The sequence below is a fragment of the Pogona vitticeps genome, chromosome 3 (genome assembly GCF_051106095.1).
Source record: "Pogona vitticeps strain Pit_001003342236 chromosome 3, PviZW2.1, whole genome shotgun sequence".
Classification (NCBI taxonomy): domain Eukaryota; kingdom Metazoa; phylum Chordata; class Lepidosauria; order Squamata; family Agamidae; genus Pogona; species Pogona vitticeps.
The window spans coordinates 158,415,809-158,431,472 of record NC_135785.1 but is presented as its reverse complement, the minus strand read 5'-3'; the positions used below and the strand labels follow the sequence as shown (position 1 = coordinate 158,431,472).

General features: G+C 51.4%; 1 protein-coding gene and 1 long non-coding RNA gene across 2 annotated transcripts in view; one reads left to right on the top strand and one right to left on the bottom strand.

Moving 5' to 3' along the window:
* The window catches only part of LOC140705793 (uncharacterized), a 269,465-nt gene extending 261,017 nt beyond the window's left edge, over positions 1-8,448 (top strand). The window contains exon 3 of the long non-coding RNA XR_013544055.1: positions 7,031-8,448. This is a non-coding gene — a long non-coding RNA (uncharacterized LOC140705793). The remainder of the gene's footprint in view (positions 1-7,030) is intronic.
* A 1,013-nt stretch (positions 8,449-9,461) lies between these two features.
* Positions 9,462-12,417, bottom strand: POU4F1 (POU class 4 homeobox 1). Its single transcript, XM_072994676.2, has 2 exons — positions 11,908-12,417; positions 9,462-10,631 (listed from the first exon to the last, which is right to left on the bottom strand). The coding sequence occupies exons 1-2, from the start codon at positions 12,232-12,234 to the stop codon at positions 9,573-9,575; spliced, it is 1,386 nt and encodes a 461-aa protein (XP_072850777.2). The 5' UTR covers positions 12,235-12,417; the 3' UTR covers positions 9,462-9,572.
* Between the last annotated feature and the right edge of the window lie 3,247 nt (positions 12,418-15,664).

The following is a 15,664-nucleotide window of genomic DNA, read 5'->3' as shown; positions in this document are numbered from 1 at the left end:
AGGATTGATAAGAGGATAATATACAACGTATTATTTCAGATCATTTGCTGGATTTAAAACAGAACAATATATTTTGGTTCCCCCATTTAAAGTATTTATTTTCATGGTAAAAGTTACTCAGCGTCGTGCAGTAGACAGAGTGACCTACTAGGACTCAGGAAACCTGGGTTCGAGTCCCTGCTCAACCATGGAAGCTTACGGGGGGGGGGCGTGGAACTGGTAAAGCCACTCCTTAAATATCTTTTGGGAGCCCTGTTAGGATCGCTATAAGTCGGTTCCGAGTCGACCGCACATAATATAACAAGCTTTCGCAGTGAGGACTTCCTCTTCCCTCATTATAAAGCAACTCACCAGCTTTCGCCTGTGTGTGTCTGTGTTTCCCGGTATGCTTGTTTACACGTGACTGCATGTTGCTTGATTTCTTCTCATATGATTATTCTGTATTTGATCACTCCCAGATGAAGGCGGAAACCAATTTACACACCATGTATTGCACCTGATGTCAAACTTTCATTTGGGGGGTGGGGGTGGCGGCAGATCTCCACTTGCTGCAGCCTTTAGTTCAGGGTTGAGGAACCCTGTGTACCTCCCGAAGTTTTTGGACTACAGCTACCATCATCCATGACTGCTGGCTATGCTCATTGGGGTTTTCGGGGTTCCAGTCTGCATGCATCTAGAATACCACAAACCCTCAATTTCTTCGTGAATGGCAGGGGTGTGTGTGTGTGTGTGTGTGAGAGAGAGAGAGAGAGTGAGAGAGAGAGAGAGAGAGTGAGTGAGAGAGAGCTCTTCGGATATCAATTTCATGTGTTTTTTGTGTAGTTTTGATCTCTCATTTTGATCCCTTTGGGAAACCCACAGCTAAAAGTGTCATCTGCCCCCATTGAAAAATATTGCACATTTTTGTGTCCTTGTATGCCCCTCCTTGCTAAACAATCCCACAGCCATAAACCCTCAGTAATTAAACCCTACAATCAACTGAACAAACCATCCGTCCGAGACAATTGTCCTTGTTGAAATATAGACCATTACAGCAATATTATTCACAGGCCATATCGCAGAAAGTGTACTAAATATACTTTCCTTGCTTGCTTTTGTGGAATCCTCCTTCCACTGTTCTGTGCTATTTTTCCATGTTTCACCTCTAAAAATCAAAAGATGCCCGGGATGTAAAGGCCTGTGTTCTGACCCCACCTTTGTGAAACTCTGGCTGTAATTAATCTGTGGAAAGAAGGCAAGGCCCTCTACACAAGCTCAGAGGCACCTGCCTAATCAATATTGCATCACATGTGCTGGTTTGGAGTTCCAGTATTGAAGAACAAATTACAGCCCTCTGGAGCCTTATAAGCCACTCTTAGCTTTACATTATCATTCTCGAGGTCAATTGAGGAGTTAAAATACATTGGTTGGAGGGGGCCGTTGGAATGCACAGCACTTCTGCATCCCAAGTCTTACCTTAATCGGTAAATCTAGCCTGCGCCCTATAGATGCCTTCCAGTCTTGAGGATCGCATGAATTGGGGGGGGGGGGGGGAGTTCTTAAACAGAAAATTCCAAACGTGTGTTAGGTATTTTTGAAGAATCTTCACCTTCTGCCGGCTTTAGTTGTTTGGAAAGAAATGTAAGGGATCCTCGCATTCCTCGGAGCATGAGCAGAGTGCTTTTTGTCTGACCACAAAGTTAGCCACAACTCGCCCTCCGTTTCTGAGTTTTCAAGGGTCTTTAGAAGATCGAGATTCTTCCTGACAAACGATCCCTGAAATTCTTGGAATTTCTGTTCCGATCTGGCTCCCCAAACCAGCACACCGAGTTCCTTTTCACTTCCCGCTCGTACAGCTCCCATTCTTGCAGGAACCTCGCTCTAAGCAGGTGTGTTGTTTTTGTGACTTGTAATTATACATTTCCCCTCGGACGATCTCAGGCCTTTGAAACCGTGCGGCTCCGTTCTCCTTCTCCCCTTCGCCCCCACCCCGCCTTTAAATGTCAATAAATGCGTATTGACACAATGAACGGCATGAGGCTATTAAGGCCGGGGTGCCAGGAAATGTATGGATTATGGCTCTCCCTTCCCTGCCGCCCTCCGAAAACCAGCTTCACTAGATCCTTCTCGGGGCCCGATCTCTCCTCTCCCTGTCAACAGAAACAGGGAGAACCCAGACAAAACGCAGAGTTTCATCCGGATGGAGGTCCGCTGGTTGGGGTTATATTGCTTTCCGGGGGGGGGGGAGGAAATTCTTATAACGTCAGCAAGCAAACAAACAAGGTTTTGCCAAAGTCACAAAAGCAGCCTGTGAACAGCCATGTGCGTGTGAACAGATTTCGACTCCGCCTGTTGTTAGTTCCACTACTTTTAAAAGGAAAGCAAGCACAAAATTCACCCAGAACCAACGCTTTCTGGGTTGGATCCGAGAGAGCTGCTTGAAATATGTGTGTGGGGGGGGAGTGGCGGGGTGGGCGAGGAGACGCTGGAAGGGGAAAAGAAGTTCAAGTTGAACCCACCCATACAAGGACCGGGGGAGGGTAGGAGCCCTCGAAGGCCTTGCGTGTTTGCCTAAGACCAGCTCGACTTTGCAAACTTAACACTCGTGTGAAGGAAGCCTCGTTGGGTGTTTTCTTTTAAGTGGGAAAGGTCGAGGGCTCTTCTTGTCTCACCGCCTTTCCCGCCCCCGCCGCCCCCCCCATGCGATGGGTCCCGCAGGTATGCCGGCCGCTTCACGTTGGCGTTTTTGTCACGTCGGCTGTGCTGCACACGCGTTTCTCGCTTTGAAATGCGTCGCACCCCCTTCGGAGGGAAAAGCCTCAGTCGCAAGAAAACCAAAGCAAAGCAAAGCAACAAAAAGAGAGGAGGCCCGTGGCAGAGACGACAGGACAGCCGCCTCCTGCTTTCGGTGCCTGAGACCTGTAGGCGTGTGAAGGCGGAGGAAAGGAGGAAAGCGAAAAGGAGGGATCGGCGAGGCTGCCGCCCGGAGTAGATTTACAAGGGGGTGGCCTCCACTGAACATCATAGGACTTAACTTCTTCTGAGAAAAAAAAGGTGTCGATTTCTGCTGAAACTTCCCAAAGCTGCCGTTTCTCTTGACGAAGATTGATTTGATCAGAGACTTAAGTACATTTCCCGACCTCTTCCTTTTTTTGGGGGGGGGGAGCGGGAGCAAGGGGGGGAGTGTCAAATTCCAGAAGGAACGTGGGGTAAAGAAAATTCCAGAAGTTGCAAACCCCACTCCACCCCCGTTGAATACGGATCCTTAGAAAGGACGGACACTGAAGTGAGTCTCGATTCAACTGAAGTCACATTGACATCAGTAGGTCGACTCTAGGTAGGACGAAATCTGGATCCGACCTATTGGCATCACCTTTTTATCCTTGAAACAAAATCGCTTCCTCCGAACCAGTAATATTAGGAGCAGTAGTAACAACAGCAGCAACACTAATATAAGCCGTTAAGACCAACTTTTCGAAAGGCGAGAAGGAGCCGGCGAAGGGTCGAGCGCACCCAGCCTCCTATCAAGCCGCCTCGACAACAATTACTAAAGTTTTTAATTAGCCTCTTGTTATAATTCATTTTATTAATTTTCCAACTCTCAGCCCATGAATTATGCAGGGAGCGGCCGTGTAATTGTGTTTGCAGCCATGCTGGCGGAGAGCACGTGATTGGCTCGGCGGAACCACCCCTGCTTTCTCCGCTGGCTCCGCGCCCAAGCTCGCCCGAGTGCCGGTCTGGGCGGGGCGGGGGGGGGGGAGAATGGGCCGCGGCAGAGAAGCACTAATATTTTATCAACCTTTTAAATCACAGATTAATTAATGCTCATCGGAGGCTTGTCTCGCAGGTGGGGGCAAGTTCTCAGGCGTGGGAGGGTATTTGCGGTTGATTACGGTTGTGGAGGAGAGTGGGGCGGGTGGGAATTGCCAATTACAGTTCCCCCCCCAAAAAAAAAAGAAAAAGAGGGATCAGCAGGTGAAAAAAAACCCAACGCGAGCGGGGGTGGGGGGGGATGAGGAAATGGGAAGTGGGCGGGGCCTTGACCTCAAATATTCCGAGAGACCCGGAATCGACTGGGAGGCGTCAGAGGAACATCTCATTTTTATGTGGACGCAGCCCTAAGATATATCATCAGGGGAGACGGGCGGCCCTAGAACATATAAGAACTCCCGGCTTAAATTCACCGTATAGAAACATAGTGAATCTGGACGAGGGAATACTTTAAAAAAAAGTTTTGATGGGGAAATCTTTGGACTTCTGGAAGTGGGACCAGTTTAAGCTACATATTATCGTGAGAGAGTGAAGAAAAAAAGAGACGGGGGGCTTGGAATTCTGAGCAAGTGGAGGGGGGGGAAATCAATATTAGCCCTGCAGTTGGGTCTGCCTATAATTCATTTATGACGGTCTAATCTAAGTTGAAAGCAATTTCAGAACAAGTGTTAAACAGACATTCCACCAGCCTGGGTCGGACGAGGGAGAAACGACGGGCTGGAAATGTTAAAAAGGAAGAGGGGAGGGGAGGCGAAGAGTGTTAGTGGAGGAGCCGAAAACTGCCAGTGAAGAACCAAGGGGGGGGAGATCCTTCGAGTGGCTGCGGAGAACTGAGATAACATTTGAATGTCCTTAAAGAAGATACTCAGAACGGTTGCATCTGTAGTCAGACATTGCCTCCTGCAAAGGATACCAACCCAGAGAATAACATAAAATAATACAACAGATCGTGTTCACAGGAAATCTAAATCCCTTTCCTTGTTGGGGGGGGGGAGGGAGTCCCACACAACTCAGTCAGACTAACTTCTGACAAGGCGCCTATTGCGCTGGAGGTCAGGTCGGGGTTCTGACATGGCCCCATTCCGTCGGATCTTGACCTAAATCAATTTGTTTTGAGGTTAATCTCACTGGGCCTCCCTTCCCCGGTACAGGCGAGCGCAATCCCGCGGACGTCTAACTCAAAAGGAAGCCGGATTAGCTCCAGAAGGGAGTCCCAGATACACGTTTCGGCCTTGGCACCGGAACGCTCCGGACGGTGGGAGTCCGAGAAGGGCTGCCTTACAGGCAAGATCCCCTGAAAGCCATTTACTTGCTGTGAGCAGAGAAGGGAAGGGAACTGAGGCGGCGCCAGCTAAAAGGAAATATCCATTTCCAGCTACGCACTTTCAAATCCCATTTATTTCAAGGGGAGATTTTGGGGGGGGGGGCTGTGCCTTTGGGGCTCCGTTAGAAAGGAACGCAGCATTGAAGTAAACCTACCCACGCTAACCTGGAAGTAAAGGCCCACAGGATCGGATGGGTCTTCCTTCCGAGCAGGCATGCTTAAGAATGTGTCGGGAAATTGTTTCAGTCCGACTCGGCCCTCTCTCCGTGCGAAGCGCCTTATTTCTCTGAGAGGCGGACAGTACGATTTCCACACACTGCTTCTGTTTTAAGTGTTTCACAGAGGCGACAGAAGTCGGAAGTGATTTGGGGTGGTGGTGCACATAACAAAACCAGCATGTTTTATGCTGTCGCCCGTGAAGTGATTCAGGGCTAGACTGTGGCGTTTCCTATTAGACCCTTTGCTAGGTACAAACTAATGATCAGCATTTGTTCTGCTCCCAGTATTGCGGGTGAAACTGGAAGGGACCCTACGCCTGCCTCTCTCCAGCAGTAGGTCCACGACTCGAGGTTGCCAGCAACATTTCTGTTGGAGGGCACATCACGGAAAATAAAACACAACTTGATATTCATTTTATTTGGTCATTCCCGATTTTCCAAATAATAATAATAATATCCGATAGAACTTACGTAAAAAATATTTTCGCTTTTACAAATGCATTCATTTAAAAATTCAGATGACATTTCCAGTTGAGTAACATAAGAAACAAATCTATTTTCGGTAAAATGATTCTACTCCCCCGCCCCCCTTTTCCTTTTCCTTTTCCTTTCCTTTCTTTCTTTCTTTCTTTTCTTTCTTTTCTTTTTTGGAAAAAAAGGATTTGTACAGTGCAATCTTACATGTGTCTACTCAAAAGTAAGACCCTCTAAATTAAATGGGCCTGACTTCCAGATAAGCAAGGGTAGGATTCTGCATCCCACCTCCTGCCTAGACGCTGTATTTTGGAATTTATTTTTGTTTACCGAGTTAAGCAGCTTGATCCGCAGATCTACGGCCAAGATCAAGCATCACCGGAGATGGAGGAGACAGAATCAAGGGGAAAAAATATCCCAAACTTGAAGTACTCCTTTCAAGTATAATGGTGTTAGAATTCCAGATTCACCAAAACGTTGGTGGTGGTGGTTTGATCTCCAGCTAAAGACCAGGTCGTGACAGGGACCCGAGCCTCAGCAGGTTTGCTCAGAAGTAGAGGTGATCTCCACCGGTTTCAGCCTTAAGCTGAGATCTTATATTTACTTTCCTGGGCGGAAGCACTGCTAAACCCGTATGTCTAGAATCGGAGTATTGTCAAGAATAACATTAGCTGGATCGGGGCCCTTGATAGGCTGAAGATGCAGTCATAAGGATCAATTCCATTCATAACATAAGGAGAGATGAATTTGTGATTTCCATATTTATTAACCCAAAATAAAAAAGAACTTAGTTTTGTTACATCATTAAGTGCAAAATATAAAGCAGACGTTATTCTACCTTGGTTCTGTTACAGATATTTTTGCAATCTTATCAGAAAACTTTTCAAAAATTACTTATGAAGGCTTTTTTATGTTTGGCCTCTTAAAACATGGTCCTCGATATTCTGTACTTATGCTGAATAAAGGTCAAGAAACACAAGCAGCTAATATATAGTTCATTTTATTCAGAGCATCCATTTTCACATAAGATCTATCTTATAGTAAGGATTTCTGAATTTAGCAGAAAAATACAACTCTTACTTTGTTAAAAATTTTTGGTAGACTCTTTGTCTTGGTTTTGTCTTTCGGCTCCACATCTTGATTTTATCTTATTTTTAGCAGCCGTGTTTCGGGGGGGGGGGGAGAGAGAAAGCACCTCAAAATAAAGAAATAATAATAATGAATAATAATAATAATAATAATACTTTTCTCTTTTGTTTTCCAGGTTTGTTTTATTTGAAGGTGTGCTGAGACACATCTCCCTGTTGTATAATTTGGCGTACAGAAATATTTCTGATGGGAATCAAAAATAATTTTTAAAAAAACACCAAGAAGACCCAACCAAGGGAAAAAGTTCAGCACACATACATGGACAGGTAGATAATTCAGTGACACGTGGCTGTAACTCATCTCGTTTTTGCCCCCTCTGTGCATTAAAGAAAATATTTACAAACATCTTTTTATTTGTTTTTTTTCCTGTTTGCTTGTTTTGTGTTAAAAATCTAAATACAAGTAATGTGACAAGGACTTCATGTGTGTGTCTATGTGTCAGTGTGTGTGTGTTCAGTGACAAAACAGGCAGTCAGCTATGTGAAATTACACCCATGATCCAGAAAAAAGAAAGAAAACAGTTGAAACTAGTTCTTTTTTAGTGCTCAGTTTTAGATGCATAGAACGTTTGCTCTGCAAACAATGATACACACCAAAAGAAATCCTTCAACGCACATTAGAAATTATGAAACAACGAACAAATAAACCGAATAAATAAACCAAATAAATAAATAAATAAATAAATAAATAAATCAAACAAACAAACAAACAACTCCTCCCGAGACCTGATCATGGAATTTTTCTGTGCCTTTTCAGGGCATGCATGCATAATCTCAGTCCCTCCCCCACCCCATCCCGCACCTAATTTCTTCTCTTTTTTATGGTACTTTCCCCCCCCTCAAAAACGATTTTGGAGATTAAAATGTTTCCTGCTGAAGATCCAGAAGTCTTTTTTTTTTCCACCCATTCCTTCCCCATCATTCCTTCCTTGTACAACGCTATCATTTTACAGAATTAACCTCTGTCCAGTTAGGAAGTTTTATTATCTTAGTTCCCGAATCACGAAGCCATGATCCTTCGGAACTATGAGCTTCCAATTTCTCCTCTCGGATCAGTGCAAAATTCCTTGGTCCTAAGCGTATCGTCTTACCCTAGCGTTTATTACTGAGCAGAAACAACCATCGTCCGCCACACTCCGGGCATCCGAACTTCTCTTCAAACAAAGCAAATCTGTTCTTCCAACCACTTGGGACAATCTTGCAAAATGGGTGGGTGGGTGGGGGGAATCTCTCAGAACGCCCTGTGTCTTAATATAGAAATAAATCCTACGGAGTTCCTTCGGACTTACTGCCAATTAAAGGATGCAGTAGACCGCTGCAGCCCACAGAGAAAGAAGGTAACAGGCTACAAGAGCGAGCGGAAGTGAAGGGCCGCAACAAAGTCCAGCCTAAGGATCCATTCCTGGCACCAACGACGAGAAACGTCAACTCTACCGAAATTCTGTGTGTCTTCAAATTTTTCATAGGTTTAAAGGGTGGGGCGAAACAAGGCGTGAGGCGGAAAATACGACTTTTGTTTTCTATTCTTTTTTTTTTTTAAAGCAAATAAGCGATTTTCTCAGACTTTTTTCTGGGCTAGGGAAAAGGGCTTAGAAGGATAAACGTCTTCCTGGGTAAATATGATTCTGTTCCCGATCATCTCTGGCCCAAAGCTACGAAAACTTCTCCTGATCATCGCTAGGCTTCCCCCTGGTCTTTTGCAAACTGCGCCCTCCCACCACCCAAAAGATACCCCGTGCAATACGTCCCACCGGAAAGCCTTCGCAAGAACTGCCGTGTCAAAGGAATAAGGAATTCAGAGAGAAGGGACAAAAATTAAAACAAACGGAGGGAGGGGATCCAAAACCCAAAACCGATCGATCAGCACCTCCCTTCCCGCCCACATGCTGACTTTCAGGGACTCCCCACCTCCCACCCCTGCATGTCCAGTCGGCAATTTTGTACACTTTTCTCTTGGCGGCCCAACGCGTGTTTCTGCTGCGATTCGGGATCAAGACTCTGGAAGTGAACTTTTGTCTGCCTGGTCCCCCCTCCCCGCCCTCCCCTCCCACTACCTTTTACAAGCACACACAATGGAAAGCCTTCCGTGTCCCGAGCGAGTGATCCCCTGTTCCGCGGACGCGTCTGACTTGTCTCGCTCGACGCTCACCCCGTCGTGCGTCCTTGGTCCCCAAGCGAGTTCGTGCCTCCTTTTGTTTGTTTGTTTGTTTGTTTGTCTCCTTCCGGCCCGCGAAGAGTCTCTAGTCCAATAGAGAGAAGTCCGTCGGTTCCCCCAAGCGTCAGCTCACCCGCCTCCACACCTGATTAGGCTCCCCTCCCGGCTCTGCCCCCCTCCCTTTTCTCCTTCCCGAAACCACAAAATCCAGAGACGCGCCGCGGGGGGGGGACAGTCTCCTCCTCCCCGCTCTTCCCTCCCCAGATCCTCCGGGGAGCTCGGGAACCGCGCGGGATGGCGGGCCGGGCGGGGGGGGGGGGCAAGGGCAGGGCTGTTTCCCGGGTCAAGGCGAGTTTTGTTTGGGGGGGCGAGGGAGTGGGGGCGCGCGCTCGGCTATTGTTTTGCTCTGGTCTTTTTCCGTCCGTCGGGTTTTTGGCCGGCGTTTCCGACCGCGGTGTCGTCGGGGGGTGCGGGTCTGTGCGCGTGCCAGGGTGCCCGGGTGCCTAGTAGGTGGCGGAGAATTTCATCCTTTTCTGCTTCTGTCTCTGGTTGCAAAACCAAACCCGCACCACGTTCTTTTTGAGGTCCAATTTTTCCGCGATGGCGGCGATCTTCTCGGAGGAGGGCCGCGGCTGGACGGCGAAGTAGGCCTCGAGCGAGCGCTTCTCGGGCGCGGCGATGGAAGTCCGCTTGCGCTTCTTCTCGCCGCCGTTGAAGAGCTCGGGCTTGTTCATTTTCTCGCGCTGGGCGCCCTCGGCTTCCTCCAGCCAGGCCTGCAGGATGGGCTTGAGCGCGATCATGTTGTTGTGCGAGAGGGTGAGCGACTCGAAGCGGCAGATGGTGCTCTGGCTGAGCGAGCCCACCCCGGGGATCTTGAGGTTGGCCAGCGCCGAGCCCACGTCGGCCTGCGTCACGCCCAGCTTGATCCGCCGCTGCTTGAAGCGCTCGGCGAAGGCCTCCAGCTCCCGCGGGTCCGTGTCCGAGTCGCAGATGGAGGCCAGCCCGGCCGCGCCCACCGCCGCCGCCGCCGCCGCCGCCGCCGCCTGCCCGGCCGCCCCGCCGTGGTGGGCCGCCACCAGGCCCGGGTGCGGCAAGCCCGACGGCATGTTCATGGCGGCGGCGGCCGCCGGGTGAGCCAGGTGGCCCAGGCCGTGCATGTGCGAGTGCGGGTGGGCCGAGGTGGAGATCAGGCCCCCGCCGCCGCCTCCTCCTCCTCCGCCGCCGCCGCCTCCGCCGGCCCCCGCGCCCCCCGCGCCCTCGTGCCCGCCGCCGCCGCCGCCGCCTCCCGCGCCGGTCATGAGGGTCAGCGAGGGCGAGGTGATGTGCTCCAGCAGGTCGCCGGGCTCCAGCGCTTGGTGGTGGTGGTGGTGATGGTGGTGGTGGTGGTGGCCCAGCGGCACGGTGGAGGTGGAGGTGCAGGGCACGCTGTTCATGGTGTGGTAGGTGGCGTCCGGCTTGAAGGGGTGGCTCTTGCCCTGCGACACCGCGATGTCCACGGCCGCCAGCGCCTCGGCCCGGGCCAGCAGCGTCTCGTCCAGGCTGGCGAAGATGTTGCTCTGCAGCTGCAAGCGACACACAGAAAAACACCAGGGAGCGACCAGGGAAGGAAGGAAGGAAGGAAGGAAGGAAGGAAGGAAGGAAGGAAGGAAGGAAGGAAGGAAGGAAGGAAGGAAGGAAGGAAGGAAGGAAGGAAGGAAGGAAGGAAGGAAGGAAGGAAGGAAGGAAGGAAGGAACGGGGGCAGATGCCGGTCGGGAAGAGGCAGCGAGGGAAGAAGAAGGAAAGGAGAAAGAAAAGCCATTAGAAAACCAAGCGCAAAACGGAGAGCCAACGCGGAGAGACGCAGACGGGGAGGGCAGGAGGGCAGGAAAGCGCAGGAGGCGAACGGAGGGCATGGAAAAGTTTGTAAATCGGGTATCGCCGCGGATGGCCGAGTGGAGTCCAAAGACAAGGGCGACGGAGGACGGGGAACGAGAAGGGAAGGCAAGGGAGGAAGGGCACCAGAGAGGCGAGAAGAAGGGGAAGGGAGAGAGAGGAGGAAGGGACGGCGCCGAGCCATCGAGGAGGGGAAAAGAGAGCAAAATGACAGGAGAGGAGCCAGAAAGGGAGAGGGTGGGTAGAAAATCGTGGAGAGGAGAAGTGTTGAGATCAAATAGGGGGGAGAAGGACGCCAAAGATCGGAAGGGGAAAAGCGAGGAGTTGGGGGACAGGGGAGAGGAAAGCGGTCAAGGCTGAAGGAGCGCGAAGAAGTTTTAAAAATTGTCAGTCCAGAAAGCTAATCGGTGCTGAAGGGGACCCGGGTTGGGATCCCAAGCGGCAAGGGGAGAGCAGGAGTAGGAAAAGGGCCGGAGGAAGACCCAGAGGCGCCCAGGTGCGGGAGAAGGAGGAAGACCGCCGGCTCCGTCACTTTCAGCTGGGGCGCTCCCAGTGGTGCCCCAGCCAACGTTTTCCTGGGGGGGGGAGGGGGTCTGTCTGCTTGGAGCTGGAACCTGGAAAAGTAAATTGAAATCCACAGTGTGTGTGTTTGCGTTTGTGGGGGGGGGGCGCATGGACCCCTTTTCTCCTCGACCATCCCAACCCTTGAGCATTGCGGAGGAGGGCAAAGGAAGCCAAGAAGCAGCCGACGCGGCTGGGTGCAAGGCGGAGAGGCAGCCGCCCTGCACCGGAGGAGGAAGGCGGAAGAGGGGACGGAGCTGGAGAAGGCGAGGCGGCGGCGGCGGCGGCGGCAAGGGAAGGAGGGAGGGAGAGAAGCGGAGGGAGGGAGGGAGGAAAGGATCAGCGGGCAGGCGGGCGGGCGGGCGAGCGGACGGGGAAAGCCCGGCTGGCGGCGGGTCCCTTACCGGCGGAGTTGGGAGGCAGGCTCTCCGGATGGCTTCGGAGCTGGAGTGCAGCGACGGGTACTTGTGCTCGGGCAGGGTGGGGTGCATCGCGAAGTGGGGCTGCTTGCTGTTCATGGACATCATCTTGGCGGCTCGGCGGTGCGGGGGGACCCGAAGCCAGAGAAGGAAGAAATCCACCCAAAGCGCGGCCAGCGAGCAGGGCGACCGGGGGCTCCGCCGCGCCCCGAGCGCCACCAGGCTGCCGCCGCCGCCGCCGCCGAGGCGGCTACCGCTGTCGCTGCCGCTGCTCCTGCCGCCTCCGCCGCCGCCGCCGCCGCAGCAGCACATCCGAAGCTGCTGGGGCTCGGCCGCTCGGAGCTCCCCGGGAGCGCGCGCGCCCAGCCTCGCGCCCAGCCTTTTGCCGTCTGACTTCTGCGCGCCCGCTCTATCCCAGGGCTGGCAGGAGATGCGCTCGCCTTACACCTGCGCCCCACATCCCGTGGCTCCGGGCCGGCTCTCCTTCTCGCGAGAACTGGCGGCGCCCGTTTTGATGAACTGGCCTCCTCTCCCCTCCTCCCGACGCGTTCCCTCCTCCTCCCCCTCGCCCTCCCCCCCTCCGCTCTCCTACCTCCCGCCCACCCTTCCTCCGCTGCCGCCGCGGCGTGTGCGGCTCACGTCCCTGCGAGCTCCTGACAAAGGCCGAGGCAGGGGCCCTTCAGCTCGGAGCAACCCAACGCGTGGGGCCGCTGGCACTCATCGCAGCCGAAGGAGAGGGTGCGGACGGGGGGGTTTGGGGGGGTTGGGGGTGGGAAGCGGCGCCCCTTGCGCCCGCGCACGCCTGTGGGTTCACACGCACCGTTGCGGCGCCTTGGAGCGATTGAGGCGCCCTAGTCGGCGCGCAAATGCCGCCGCGCGCGGGTGGAGGTGTAGCGGAGGAGCAACTAGGGTCGTGCGCGCTGGTATATGTATTTCTTATCATTGCTAGCAACGTCAGCATCATCGTTGTGAAAAGAGAGGTCTTTTTGTTGCGGGTGTCACGTCATGATGCGTCTGAGTTCTTACGATTGCTACTTTGACTGGGCATTGGGGCGATATCATCACGCTTGTTATCTCCATTCTTCTTAAATAAGCGTTAGCCATAGCCTCCACCTGTGTTCTTTAATATTAATCGCGTCGATATTCTTATGAAAGTATCATTGAGGTATTTCCTGTTATTACAAGTCTTGCCGAAGTGGTGTCATCAGCATTCTTATTTACAAGTATTGGCGCTTCTTCCTCCCTGTCTTTATATTTCTGTGCATCCGGTGAGGTCCTTTAGATCTAACGGGTCTCCACCTCCACCGCTCAGAAGCGCGTCGGTGTAACGCCAAATTCGTTCCGTCGTTGTCTTCAACGTAATAATAATAATAATAATAAAAAACTCGGTTCCTGAAGTGCGCCTCCCTGGAAAGAAGTTCCGTTGGACTCGCTTCCCATATTTGTCAGAATCGAACTGCAAAGAGCATCCTTTATTCCTTCTTCGGAGAAAGAAGTCCAAGGAATTTCCTTCTTTCAAAAAAAAAAAAAAAAAAAAAGTGTGGGAAGGCGGGATGCCCAGATCGGCTTCAGTCCCTTTGTGGATCAGGGATGACGACGACCGTTGTTTCTTGTGATGGGATTCTTCAAAGATACGCATTCTCTTTTACCCTCTCTTTGTAGCTGGGTCTGTTTCTCGGCTTACCTTCTTTTTCCATAGAGCATCTCTCAGCTTGGCCTTCTCCTGCGTTCCTGCCCTGGTGGAGACGCCGGCCCTACTTTAGTCCCACTGCGCAGTATTTTCATTTATCCTTCACGGTTTCCTTGCGTTTTGAGGACAAATGGTTTTGTTTTGAGTTGTCTTAGTGCATTTTGGGAGGGGGAGATCGGAAGGAAGCCAGGCGCGTCTTGATCTCCACCGACCTCCAGACCACACACGGAGGCACCTTTGTCTTGGGGTTAGCCCTACACAGAGTGCCCTGTAACCCGTCCACCGCCGCAGCCCCCCCCCGCTCCCCCCCCGAGAAGGATTTGCTTACCGCGAAGGCGGAGAAGTCCATGCTTGGCTTCTTGAAACCTCGTAGTCTAAATTCAGGACGGATAAGAAGCGTGTCTGCCTGCACCTTTCCAAAGAGAGGTGAGAGACTAATGAGCCGGGTTAATAAAGGGAAAGCTTCACACACACTTTGCTGAAGGTGGAGTGCCTGCTTCTCCAGTGTAGCAGGAGCGCACTTAACTGGAAGTAAATGCATCTGGAAGGAATAGGAGACGCTAAGGATCTCCCCTGCCTATCAACCGTCCTCCCCTCTATTATTTCAACCAATGTTATCACGTTATTCCTTCTTTTGGAGTGCTGTCCCGAAGGCGACTGCCTTAGGCACCCTCACAATAAACCTGTGAAGCAAGCCCTTATTGTCGCCATTTTATGGAAGGAAAACTGATCCACGAACCTGGGCCCGCGTCTTGGAGCAAGCCCCGACGCCCACCCAAACGCAGATGACTCTGGCCTTTATTATTCTCAGGCATTAGTGGATGGAAAAGAAAGAACGGCAAGTTCAAAAGAAAATTTTCTTTTGAAAATGGGGCTGTCCTGTTTTTAAAAAGAACCCATTTCTTCCAAGTATGTGAATGGACCTCACCTGGATGAGAATCAGCCCCTGTAAACTATCACCCCAACCGTGTGTCCTCCTACCTTCTTTCCAGCGTCAATCCTCAAAGCATTAATATTGGCTCCTGGAGTAAGACACTCCAGAGTATGTACATTCATTTGTAGCAAAGGGGTGCTGGAGGTGGTGGTGGAGAGGAGGGCTGAGCAACAGATCTGACTTCCCCGCCTGGAGTCACGCTGGAGGGGCAAAGGGTCAGCCGTCTGCTTCATGCACCGAGATGTGTGTACACACGCACTCCACATTCTCAATCGCGGGCTTCCTGCCTGTTTTCTCCCGCAGCCAGAACGGTCCACGGTGCTCATTAATTTCTGTCTCCATCCTTGAATGCGTCCCGTGGGCTTCCTGGATTCAAATTTATCTCCTTGAAATATGTTTGGGGAAAAGAAAACATCCCGATCCGTGTTGGGGAGGAGGGGCAGAGGAGAGGCTAGACACGGGCACTCTGGTTAATCTTATAAGATTGCTAATTATTGCTTCTTTATTAAAGATGTGTAGTGATCTGATCGTGCTAACTTGCCGGTCAGACCTCCCGTTTAAAAAAGACCATCTCGCCCTTCCCCCCTCTCTCTGATCGATTGCTGGGATTCCGATCAAGTCATAGGAAAATGACTCCCGATTCAGGAGTAGGGTTGGATGAGACCTCGGCATGGCCAGAGTCCTTTGCGAGACCTACGAAGCGGGGGGGGGGGGGAGCTTTCCGAGTTTACTTCCCATGGGACAACGGTTCAGGCGGGCAACCCATGCTACTTACTCTCTTCCCATCGAGCGTCAGGGAGAGCTGAATGGGCAGAGATGCTTTTTTCGAACACACCACTGCAGCTTTCCCCCAGCACGTTTTTCCCCACTTGGGAAGACAGGATCCGCGGTCATCAAAGTGAACCTACCAAAGGTAAAAACTGCCTGTTTCCTCTACCCCTGGACCTAAAATCTACCAACCAACCAACCAACCAACCAACCAACCAACCAACCAACCAACCAACCAACCAACCAACCAACCAACCAACCAACCAACCAACCAACCAATTAAATAAGTAAATAAGTAAGTAAGTAAGTAAGTAAGTAAGTAAGTAAGTAAGTAAGTAAGTAAGTAAGTA

Excerpts from the sequence above, each read along its gene's own strand:
- POU4F1 (XM_072994676.2), bottom strand. The coding sequence starts at position 12,234 with ATGTGCTGCTGCGGCGGCGGCGGCGGCGGAGGCGGCAGGAGCAGCGGC. Across the intron at positions 10,632-11,907 it reads CCTGCCTCCCAACTCCGCCG|CTGCAGAGCAACATCTTCGC; the intron begins GTAAGGGACCCG and ends TGTCGCTTGCAG.